Source organism: Seriola aureovittata, chromosome 10, assembly GCF_021018895.1.
Source record: "Seriola aureovittata isolate HTS-2021-v1 ecotype China chromosome 10, ASM2101889v1, whole genome shotgun sequence".
Classification (NCBI taxonomy): domain Eukaryota; kingdom Metazoa; phylum Chordata; class Actinopteri; order Carangiformes; family Carangidae; genus Seriola; species Seriola aureovittata.
In genome coordinates this window covers 14,672,258-14,684,635 of record NC_079373.1, presented here as the reverse complement: position 1 = coordinate 14,684,635, position 12,378 = coordinate 14,672,258, and the positions used below count along the sequence as shown (strand labels likewise).

The window sequence follows — 12,378 nt, the reverse complement described above, 5'->3', positions numbered from 1 at the left end:
CTGAGCTCCAGAGATCCTGTGTGGAGATGGGAAAAACATCCAGAAAGAAACCCATCACTGTAGCTCTCCACTGATCTGGGCTTTATGGCAGAGAGAGAGCGGCCAGACGAAGCCTCTCCTCAGTGACAGTTTGCAAAAAAAAGCAACTCAAAGAGTCTCAGATTGTAAGAAACAAGATTCTCTGATATGATGAAACCAAGACTGAACTATTTGGCCTCAATTCTAAGCATTATGTCTGGAGGAAACCAGGCAGCGCTCATCACCTGCCCAACACCTGCCCAACACCATCCCAGCACTGAAGCTTGGTGGTGGCAGCATCATGTTGTGGGGGTGTTTTTCAGCAGCAGGGACTGGGAGACCAGTTGGGTTTTAGGGAAAACTGAATGGAGCACAGTACAGAGAGATCCTTAATTAAAATCTGGTCCAGAGCTCAGGACCTCAGACTGGGCCAAAGCTTCACCTTCCAACAGGACAATGACCCTATGCACACAGCCAAGACAACGCAGGAGTGGCTTCGGGCCAACGCTGTGAATGACCTTGAGTGACCCAGCCTTGACTTGATTTCAATCAAACATCCCTGGAGAGACCTGAAACTGGCTGTCCACCAGTAATCCTCGTCCAACCTGACAGAGCCTGAGAGGATCTACAGAGAAGAATGGCAGAAAGTCTTCAAATCCAGGTGTGCAAAGCTTCACACTTCATACCCAGAAGACTTTATGTCAATGTGATATTTCACACTGCTATATTCACTTTGTCATTATGGGGCATTGAGTGTAGATTGATGAGGGAACCTTTTTTTAAATCTATTTCAGCATAAGGCTGCAACATACAAAATAACAAAATGTGAAAAAAATTGAAGGGGTCTGAACACTTGCTGAACGCACTGTTTGTCTCATTTACTTTTCATGTGTGTAGATATACAGTACATATAGGTCAAAATATAGATAACAGGTGTACTTAACAAACTGTATGTGACAAGTACACAGGTTTTGAAGAAATAGTGTAAAAGTGCTTTTTTCAATAATAATAATAATAATAATAATAATAATAATGTTCAATAACATTAATAATAAAATATATGATATGGTTAAAATTATCAATTAAAGTATGAAACAAAGAACTACTGAGTCATTCTACATCAGTACAAACAGAAAACCTGTTGATTATTAAAAAAAACTCTTCCTGGGATGGACACACACACACACACACACACACACACACACACACACACACACACACACACACACACACACACACACACACACACACACACACACACACAAACAAACACACAAACACACACACACATACTCAAAGCCAAGGTTGAACACAGTGTACCCCATTAGGTGAGGTTTGGTTAAAGTGTGACTGGACATTGGTGTACCCTGTACGTACGCCTACAGTCCAGGTCAAAAACATTATTGTTTAAACCGGCAGGGTATATATGGGCAGGGAAGCGTGCAGTCAGCTCCAAAGGACAACACAGCAGCTGCAAAGATTTCATCTGTCAGCCATGAGGGTCATCAGCATTGTATGGATACATTTTTTGAAATAATTTTTTCATAATTGTATAAGCATTTATGTTATGCATCTATGTAAAGCCTGAAGGTGTTTTCTGCTCTCGTTGTTATTTCAAATGCAGGGTCCAGACCCATCTCTGGCATATCGGCCAAATTTGGAGAAGAATGAACACAAAGAGAAGGAAGAATACAGAAACTTTGAGGTAAGCATTCAAAGCCTATCTTCAGCACATGACACTTATTTAATGCTACATTAAATAAGTGTCAAAGCTACAAAGAGGGGGGCTTTGCTTCACCTCTTCAGCCTGCACTGATGTACCTTCTCTGATCCACAGTTTTGCAATATACCAAAATTTCATTTTATTTTCAAAACATTACTGAGTCATAGTAAGTTTTGACAGTAATGCAGACATTGCAGACGTCCAGTATCACTGGTTGGCTGTTGTCATATGTGGCACAAAAAAGCAGTTCATGTCATCCTATGCAAAAATGCATTTTGATTTCACACGGTCTTTATTTTATAAAACAAGGTTAAGTGTAATGCTGCTGTAAGTGTATTGGCATGTATCATATATGTGTTTTTCAGACTGGAAGCCTTATTGACCGTGTCTTCAGCACATATAAGTTGATGCACACCAACCAAACCCTGGACTTTGTAAAGCATAAGGTGAGCGAATCTGAAGTGAGCGGGTGATCCTGTCAGACTGAGCAAACAAATGTCATCTGGTCCTCTGAAGTGAAAGCTAAAGTTCTGTTTGGAACAAACGTTGTTTAATTGACCTGATTTCAAATCTCCGAAAGGTTACACAGGGACATTTTCCTGTTTTATATAAGCGACCTGAAGGAGATCCAGCTGTGGTGACCTACTCTGGGTTTGTTTTCAGGCCTTTGTGGGATATTGGAAGATGTTGGTGCTACTGAAAGAGAGAATATGTGGTCACAAGTCTTCTATTTCTGTTCACACATATGGTTACTCTCAGAAACACATACAGTAGATGGGACTCATTTGAGTAAACATTAAGCAATTCAAACACCTCCCCAGTAATGATGTGACTCTTACCTCCCTGCAGCACTCTGAATGGACCAGCTGCAACCACGCTCAGATGGGGATGATGGATGCCATCATGTCTCTGGACCAGCTGGTGGACGAGTCTGATCCTGATGTGGACTTCCCCAACTCCTTCCACGCCTTCCAGACTGCTGAGGGCATCCGCCAAGCACACCCAGACAAAGGTACCATACAGGGAAACAGAAACACACGTATACGTGCTGTACTGTAAGTTTGGTAAATACTGTATCTGTATTTACTGTCCGTCCTCAGACTGGTTCCAGTTGGTGGGTCTGATTCATGATGTTGGGAAGATTATGGCTCTTTGGGATGAACCCCAGGTAGGAGACAGGTTCAACCCAGGGAAAGATGGTATTGAAGCTCCATCATGAACAACCTCACTGAGGAATAGTTCAATTTCTGACCTTAATGTCACCCTTTTTTAGATTTATTTTTATTGTCTTCTTCTAAGCATTTTCAAGCCTTCTCAATAATCTCAGTTGTTTTTATTACTCTTTTTACAATCTTTTTGTCTCTTTATACGAGGCACATTTAAACTATGTTTTGATAAGGGGTTAGCATTATTACCATCTAACTTTATATCATATATATGATAGATATAATTAATTGTTTGTGTCTCTGTACTCTACAGTGGGCTGTAGTGGGCGACACCTTCCCTGTGGGATGCAAACATCAAAACTCAATCGTGTTCAGAGACAACACCTTCCTGGATAATCCAGATGACAAAAACCCCAGCTACAAGTTGGTATTCTCATATTAGTTTATCAACATCTGTGAGTGAAGCTCTCTTTGTTGGTTATCCTGGTTAATTTAAATATGCACCCCATCCCTTACAGTAGTCACTTCTTTAACCCTCCTTTATGTCAAATTTGACCTGAACATTTTACTAACCAATTTACTTCAGGATTTAATGTGTGTAGTCAATAATCCACCAGTTTTAATGAATGGAACAAAGTACAATGACGTTTTGTCTTTGAATGTAATGTCATTAAATCTGCTCTGCTACACTACTATTAGCGAAAACAATAGCCATGTTGTTTTAATGTGCAGGGAGCCGATTGATTTTTTTCTCTCTCTCTTCAGTACAGAATATGGGATCTATGAACCTAACTGTGGACTCAACAATGTCCTCATGTCCTGGGGCCATGATGGTAGGGGAGGTCATCATATTCACACACACAAATAATCCCAGCTGTAACACATCACACACACATCCATCCATCCATCACTACTTTTGAAATAATTTGTGTACTGCCATTGAAGTGCCTGAACCCCTGCACTGTTGCCTTTAGAGTATCTCTACAGAGTTATGAAGTTCAACAACTGCTCGATCCCAGAGGAGGTGAGTAAGTTATTACAAATAATCATTGTTAAATGTGAAGGAGTGAAAGCTGTTATAAGTATCCCTCACGTCTTGACTGGTCAGATACAGTGCAACCCTTCGATTTTTTCATATTTTGTTATGCCGCAGTCTTGAGCTAAAATTGTTTAAAATAATTTTTTCCTTCATCAATCTACACCCAATACTCCATAATGACAAAAAAAGGAATTTTAGAAATTTAGTTAATTTGTTAAAAAGGAAAAACTGAAATATCACATTGACATAAGTATTCAGGCACTTTGATATGTAGATGTTTCTACACCTTGATCTTTTTCTGCCTCTCTACAGGGGTTGTACATGATTCGCTTCCATTCGTTCTACCCCTGGCACTCCCATGGAGACTACATGCACCTGTGCAATGACAAAGACCTGCGTACGCGGCCCTGGGTCCAAGAGTTCAAGTGAATATCTTCTTCTTTCATATTCACATTATCCTTCTCACCATTTTGACCTGAAGCTGCATCTTCCATCCTCTCCACAGTAAATTCGACCTGTACACAAAGACCACTGATCTTCCCGATGTCGACAAGCTGAAGCCCTACTACCAGTCTCTGATCGACAAGTACTGTCCTGGAATACTGAAGTGGTGAAATGTGTAATTCTGTAATGATTCGACATACTGTTGATTTATACTATAGCTGGACTTCCTGTACACACATTCGTTATCAATGAATATAGTTCTATCAAGTTTCAAACTACTCAGAATATATCCTGAGTAACTGAATATTTTATCTTGTGTATACTGACAAGTTCTTGAAATTACACAGGTGTATATATATATATATATATATAACTCACCATTATTATACAGTTTCAAAAAAAATTTACAGAAAAGCATTTTTATTTTATTGGATTTTAATCTTATAAAAACATTTTTAAAGTACTATAATGTTTTCATTTTTGAAACAAAAGACACATTTGTGGAAAAGAAAGTGCAGAGTTGTTTTAGTTCTTTACATACAGCAATAGAGGCAAGTGACCACAGTGAGAGAGACACACACACACACACACACACACACACACACACACACACACACACACACACACACACACACACACACACACACACACACACACACACACACACACACACACACAGTGGCATAGTAACATGAACAAGACTGAACCCACCTTACATTTTAAATTCTATATTTTTCTCTACTGTCATTCAACATGATTTGATCTTATGATTATATTTCACTTATGAGTTCAGCATAAAAGTCAGACCCAACGAGGTTTTAAAATATATAAACACCTGGCAATATGTGTTGAATTAAAACCAATGACCCAAAGTGATTAGGCCATTGGTTTCTGATGTAGACAGCTGATATATGAACAAAGTACTGCGGTAAAGTGTAGGTGATATAAGGCAAATAAACTTTTTTTTCAAATAGAAATATACAAAGAACAATTTCTTTGGTCATTTTCTTAATGTTTTATAAAGGCAGGTGGTGATAACAGTCCCTACGGGATTACCTGCATCTTTATTAAAGCTTTGTCTTTCGGAGTAGCTCATCTCTTTCCTCTTCCTCTTCCTCTTCCTCATCTTGTTCCTCACCCTCGTTGTTGTCACTAACAGTGTCCCTCTCTTCCCCCTCACCCTCCTCCACTTCATCTTCGCTGTCTTCACCTTCCTCCTCCTCTTCCACTGCCTGCTGTTCGTCTGACTTCTCACGATTTTCCGTGTGATTGTTCACAGTCACAGCGGCCGAATCAATAAGTAAGTTCCCTTTGTTCCTGTTTCGCAATCCTTGGAGGAGACAGAAGGTGGCGCTGCAGGCAATGAGGGTCCAGATTAGTGTGTGGGTAGGAACACCTCTGACCTGAGAGCGCACCCACCTCACTGCCCGGGCAACAGTGGTGTTGGATACACGTGGAGGCGATTTGTCCTACAGACAAATTAAAATCGATATTATGGTATTGTAACAGATTACAGCATGAAAAGGGACATTTTCTCTCCATGTTTTCCACAGATAATAATGAAAGTTTTATGGGTAAGGATAATACGTATTTTTAAGAGGCATTTACCTTGAGTCCATACTGGTTGAGCATGCCTTCCAGGACAGTGTTGCCCAGGTGCACAGTGGGATAGAACTCCTCATCATAGACCCTCCTCCACCAGCGCTGTGGGTAAGAACTGCCAACAAAGACCAGCCAAACTCTTAACATCCTGCAGTTTGTGTGTGAGAGGCTTGTGACTTATAAATGAAACTGGGATAAAAAAAAATTGTTTTTCTAACTTGAACAGGCCGAGACAACATCATGACAAGCAGGAAAGTTGCAGTGTATAACAATGAACTAAGTACAGTACAATCAAACCTTGTGTTCTATTCATATAATAGAGAACATACATAACAGTCATTTTCCAGCATTTTGAGGACATGTTTGCACAGGAAAAATGAAGTTAACTGAAACATGCGTATTTAAAATCATTTTAAAATTGCAACAAAACTTTAGCGCACACTCAATGTATGAGGGAGGGAAAAGGAGAAAGAGAGCACTGACCCGTCAGCCTTTGGTTCAGTGAACCAGTATCTGTAGCGGTGGGCTCGGAGGTAGGCAGGAGGCTGCTGGTGGAACGGATACTGAGATACATCTGTCTGGATCAACTCTATAACTGCAGAACATGAAACAAAGCTTTAAAGAGATATGCTTGTTAAATAAATGAATGAATTAACTGTAGCTTTGTGACGGTGCGTACCATCTCTCTTTCCCTGCAGCAGTCTGTACATCAGGCTGGTGAACCATGGAGCCTGTGTATGAGCCCCAAGGGCAGCAAACCACATTTGCCAGTCCAACCTAGGTTGGTGAGGTGTCAGCACAGGTGGAGGTGCACTAAGGTTTCCTGGCTTATACATAAACTCAATCTCCTGGAAGAAAAAAAAAAAAAAAAAAAACATGCCGATATAAAGACAGTGAGTCTGCACAATTATTCATTATGAAATTGTTCAATACTGCCTCCGTAATTTTATCGTACAATTACAGATTTTAGAAACTACAATCATCTTATACAGCAAGTTTATATCAAATTAGCAGTGTGATCATTAAGAGTCATTCACAGGCATATTTTCAGCTTGTTTGAACCATCATCAATCATAACTTATTTCTCTCACCATCCAAGTGACTCCGTCATTGCTTCCCTCAATAACAACTTCTGGCCGCCCCCCGACGCCTGTCATCCTTCTGAAGAGGCCATATGAGTTGACCAGCTGGTAACGATTCACTAGCTCATGGGCCCGACGCACTCCTGGCCATAATCTAGTATTGGAGTCGTACTCTATGTAGGTGAATGGCACCTAGAAGTGAAAAACAGTGTCAGGAAGTGATGACATGAGAGAAAACACTTATATTCTGACCTGCACCAACACAGAGATGCTAGAATCCAAGAGATAACAGCCAGATTAGGACATTACACTACTGACTGGTTATAGTGTTCAACTGAATAGTGATATGAAGTTTCAGCTTCATGATATGAAGCTCAAGCATTACTACACATTACTACCCACCAGACTGACAGCGAACATGGCAGCAGTGGCAGCAGCAAACACCGTCCACTGAACGGTTCCACAAAACCTCTTCAGGAAACCACAGACACATGCACACCTACAAAAACACATGGAATACAATATCTCTACTTCTGCTGTACACTAACACATTTTCAATAACAAGGTAACTCCACATCAAGCAGTAGAGTAAATGCAACAGACCACATAATCAAGCTCCCAGCTGCACACTGAGGAGAGTCTTACCTGAACATAGCTGCGACCATCTCCCAGGTGAGAGAGAGGACCCCAATCCAGATACAGGGGATTGTGACAGTCTTCAGAAACTGGTTAAACTGGTGGTATGTGAATGCTGCAAGAAAAAAAACGTAAACGAAAAACTGCACAATGCAAATCTCTTCTATTCACATACATGAACACACACACACACACACACACACACACACACACACCTGTCCTGGAGGAGATGCCGTTCTTTGTTTTATCCAGCTGCAGGTCAAAACATATAATTGTTCCAAAGATCATGAGAGACCAGACTGACAACTCCAGCAGGTAACACAGCCACGACCACAGCCTGGAGTCTGATCAGGACAGACAGAGAAAAAAACTAAGAAAAACAGGTGATACTCTGGTAAGTAAACCATGCTAGAATGGTTCAGGTGCAAATTTAAACTTTGAATTAACAAATGTGTACCATGTGTAACATGCACACTTTAATGTTTAAGTAATCCTAAGATTTAAAAACTGGTACACATGTGTATCATACCATTGTTGTTGGTCTTGTCTGTTTTGCGTAGCCAGAAGTGTACATGCTGATCGTCCAGCAGAGACAGACAGACCGCCAATGTCAGCAGGTTGAAGAAGTTGTAGTTTCCAGACAAAATGATGAGCACTTGCAGAAGCACCTACACAAGGGTGAAAAAAAGAAAAAACAGATCAGCCAATATGCACACAACAACGTGGCAATTTTAGAAGCACAACACTTTACAAGCAATCCTGTTAATTGCAGGCTAAAGAGACGTGCGTGGGAAAATATAGTAGTGCAACAATTAACCACTGTACAATCCAGAAGTTAATTATGTATTAAGACATGTAAATAAACCTAAAGCTGATTGTCAGTCAGCAAAGTAAAGAAAGAAACAAATTATAAAAAAATTACAAAAATCAAATGTAGCACTTGAATTTCTACCCACCTGCAAGTAAAAAGACCCGAGTCGGAGCCTACGTAGCGGACTGAAGAATAGTAGAGGTGCAGCGATCTCTATGACAAGCGTTCCCACCACACTTAGCTTCTGCCACCAGACTGGCAACTGGTGGGCAACCCAGGCGAGTGGCGTGGGAATACACTGAGTCTCATAGTGATATGTCAAAGCTGTTCAACACACAGTGAAAAATAAACTTAAAAAATGCACAGAACAGATAACTGGCGAGAATTAACATCAGTAATTAGATGTTGGAGGAGTTAAACTGCATGTTTCAACAGTAGTAATGGGATTTCTTCCAAAGATTCACATCCCCAAAACATGCACACTACAGTATACCTCAGACGCTCACACATACCTGTAAGACCCCACCATGTGGGACAACGTGATGTGAGCTTCACCACACCAGAGGCGAACATTAGCCTGAAGAGCAGCCAGCGGATCAGCCAGAAAGTTACACGATCATGTTCTCTGACCGCTCTTGCCCCTCTGATTATTGTCAGTGGAGCAACAAGGATACAGAGGAACCCAGTCTCTAGAAGCAGGTTGTCCCTGTCCAAAGAAGAACAGGCATCAAAGAGGACAGGGAAACCAGAGTTGTCATTCTAGTTTACTTTAATGTCTGTAGTCAAGACAAACATTACTATGATGTTATACCAAGCATGACATAAAGATATCGGCAAAATGCCAAAACCATCTTGGGCTCCTTCTTCCAGCTGCTGTTTATAGAAGTAATGTACAAATGAAAAAAAAACAAATCAACTATAAACATCTTTGCTTTATCTTTTTGTCCATAACACTCACCACTGGAAGTAGAGGAAAACTTGGCCCACCTGAAACAAACAAATATGTTTAAGAGCATGGAAATATTGTGAGAGTAAAAAAAATAAAATTAAAAAAAGGACAGCTGATACAAACTCACCTGGTACATGGACAGGTACAAGGCCCAGAGGCAAAAGAACACCACGCTGTCTCGGAGAGCTTCCATCAGCGTGGCAGCAAGGCTCAGTGCCGCCCCTATGAGACACAGCAGCTCCATGGCAGTCTGCGTGTCCAGGCCGAGCCGAGGTCCAAGCCACAGTAGGGTGGGCGAGGACAGCAGCTGTTCCACCAGGGGCTTACCGCTGTATCGCAGCTGCCAACGAGCAGGCAACAGCCCGTCATTACCGTAGAGACCTGGGAATAAACACAAACATGTAAACCATGCTACAGATCAAGATTAAATGTAATGTGCTTGGCCACCGCAAGATACCAGAACAGCTTCAATGCAGCAAAGCAGCGAGTCTCCAAGTTTCAGGACATCTACTGAAGAGATTAACACTGTTCTTCCAAAGGATGTTCCTTAATTCTGTTTTAGTTCTTTTCACTCAGTCATCCCTTGTGCAGTGTATGGAAGTATGTGCTCAGTTTCACCACTTATTTATTTTCATCAATCACTAGTATTGGTTGGCCCTGCACAGACCAGCCAGCGATGACTACAGCTAAACAGACCTGTACAAAGAAAATTACTGTAGATACATTTCAATTTTTGTCCTCAAATGCTTATTTTGTTTAAACAAAAATTCAAATACCCAGAAATATTTAGTTTACACTGATCGATGCCAAAGGAGAGCAGGAAATAACCTCATTTGAGAGGCTAGAAACAGACAATATTTGGCATTGTTCCACTATTCTTTTTTGAAAAATCATTGAAATTATGAATCAATCAATCAATTGTTAAAAAGTTGACGATTACTTTCCTGATCAATTAATCGACTATTCTTTTCAACTCTGCATGGGAAAACAAAGTATGCATGCTTCATAGTTTTATATACTGTAGTTTATGAGTTTGTGCTTTATTGCATATGCACTAAAAATCTCACTGTCATTTATCTCAAAATATATTCATTGGTAATCTCAGGCAGCTAATATACATTTGTGGCTCGGCCTAAAATGAACTAAGAATACATAGTTGAAAACCGTACACTACAAAAATGATGTTGGTACTGAAACTAAATAAATGTGTATCCCAAATGTACAGTTTCCTTTAACACGCGGGCGTGGGCGACGTCTTCTGAGCTTCCTCTGGGCAAATAGCAGAACTTTTAAGGTTTGTGGGTGCTGTGGTAAAAGACATGTGAGCGTCTTTTACAACAGGTTGGGTCTCTCTCAGCAGCTATTAGCTCGCGTATTTTCCCAGGAGCAGAGAAGTCTTTCTGACTGCAGCCCACAGAAACTTCCAGGCGGCTCTTCACCACAAGTGAGAGCTTGAAAAAGGGAGGAAGACAGAATAGCCTTAGCGCTAAGTTCCCAGCTAACAAGCTAACACACAGCAGTGAAGTTAGGGAAGCTAGCTCTCGCACAGGTAGCAGAGTTGAGGGTCTCACCTGGTATTTGCACATACAAGGAAACAAAAGCAGCCAGATATATGGCCGCCATGCACCAGAGGAACATGCGCCGCGGCAGAATGATCTCCCCCATGTCTAAGCCGAGATGCTGGTCGTGACAGCCGCCACTTTTACCGCTAACTGACTTGCCGCGTCCTGTTCCTGCGGCAGGATGGGATGGGACGCAGGCAGCGGGGATTAAACGTAGCCGATGGACACGTAGCGGAAGTTCACCTGAACGACCTCGAGATGTCGCTGCAGTTCGTTTGGACCGTTATGCTGCGTTCATGTTACATCGGATGAAACGTATGTGTGATGTCAGTAGACTTTCTGATCACCACTCATCCTGTTGCATTGGAGCAGTTTAAAACTACAAATATATTAATGTAAAATAAACCATTACAAGTAAAAGTCCTGCATTCAACTTCTTACTCAGGTAAAAGTCTATGTTTTAGTATCAACAAAATGTCCCATGTGACCATATTATCAAATACAACATTATTGGTTTGGTAATACTAATGCATAACTGTGACATCGGCGTTTTACTTTTTTGACCTGCTTGAAGTGGAGGTTCCCAATCTACGGATCGTTCGTAAAAGTATAAAGTATATCGATACCAAGTAACCCAACTGTGTGTAAGCAAACTACAGCACTTCATACTTAGTGCAACTTACATCCATGATCTGACTTGCTATTTTACATAAATATGTGTAAAATAACGAGAATAAGGGGCAAGTACTCGTGTTTTGTGATGAAAAGGGAATTTTAAAAATAATTTAATATTTTCCGACATGGACGTTATTTTGATGTTGGAAGTAGAAAATAATCTTTCCTATGTTTTGAACGCCTCAAAAACAAAAACAAAACGCGCGCACGCACCAATAACTTGTAGAGATAATCTTTGGTTAAACCCATAGACATTTAATAAATGTTAAAAAAAAAAAAAGTTTATTCAATTAAGAAATTAATTGTCGAAATCGACCAATGTAACACTGTAAAGGTCCCCAATAAGAATGTGATTGTGCTCTTTAGCATGTTGACCAAGATGTTAACTGATTAATCAATAGACAAAAAAAATTTGATAAATGTGAGATTTGCTGCTTTTCCATTTTGTATCCTGGGTTTAATAAACTTGGACGCATCGCCACAGCTTCTGGGAGATTTAGATTCTAGCTCATTTCTGACATTATAGACTAAACAGATTATTGATTAATCATAAAAAAATCAACAGAATCCATTACTGAAATGATTGTGAACATAGTTTACATAGTTACCTGAGACAAGATTTTAACTTGGCATAAGTAGCACTGTATCTGCACTATATCATTAATTTCTAC

At 40.5% G+C, this 12,378-nt stretch overlaps 2 protein-coding genes across 3 annotated transcripts; one reads left to right on the top strand and one right to left on the bottom strand.

Annotated features, from left to right (window-relative positions):
- Positions 1 to 1,375: 1,375 nt before the first annotated feature.
- miox (myo-inositol oxygenase) lies at positions 1,376 to 5,069 on the top strand. Of its 2 annotated transcripts, XM_056388165.1 has the most exons (10): positions 1,379 to 1,531; positions 1,643 to 1,723; positions 2,107 to 2,187; positions 2,591 to 2,753; positions 2,842 to 2,909; positions 3,221 to 3,330; positions 3,673 to 3,740; positions 3,882 to 3,931; positions 4,259 to 4,371; positions 4,452 to 5,069. In XM_056388165.1, exons 1-10 carry the CDS (start codon positions 1,445 to 1,447, stop codon positions 4,558 to 4,560), a joined length of 930 nt encoding a protein of 309 aa, XP_056244140.1. In that variant the 5' UTR covers positions 1,379 to 1,444; the 3' UTR covers positions 4,561 to 5,069. The 2 variants fall into 2 exon arrangements, with proteins under 2 accessions (XP_056244141.1, XP_056244140.1); XM_056388166.1 differs by lacking the exon at positions 2,107 to 2,187 and having other exon boundaries at positions 1,376 to 1,531.
- On the bottom strand, positions 4,808 to 11,253 carry lmf2a (lipase maturation factor 2a). Its single transcript, XM_056388163.1, has 14 exons — positions 11,042 to 11,253; positions 9,598 to 9,851; positions 9,480 to 9,508; positions 9,034 to 9,227; positions 8,667 to 8,845; positions 8,240 to 8,378; positions 7,926 to 8,054; positions 7,720 to 7,825; positions 7,477 to 7,573; positions 7,084 to 7,266; positions 6,672 to 6,840; positions 6,476 to 6,587; positions 5,999 to 6,107; positions 4,808 to 5,859 (listed from the first exon to the last, which is right to left on the bottom strand). The coding sequence occupies exons 1-14, from the start codon at positions 11,133 to 11,135 to the stop codon at positions 5,458 to 5,460; spliced, it is 2,196 nt and encodes a 731-aa protein (XP_056244138.1). The 5' UTR covers positions 11,136 to 11,253; the 3' UTR covers positions 4,808 to 5,457.
- Positions 11,254 to 12,378: the final 1,125 nt, after the last annotated feature.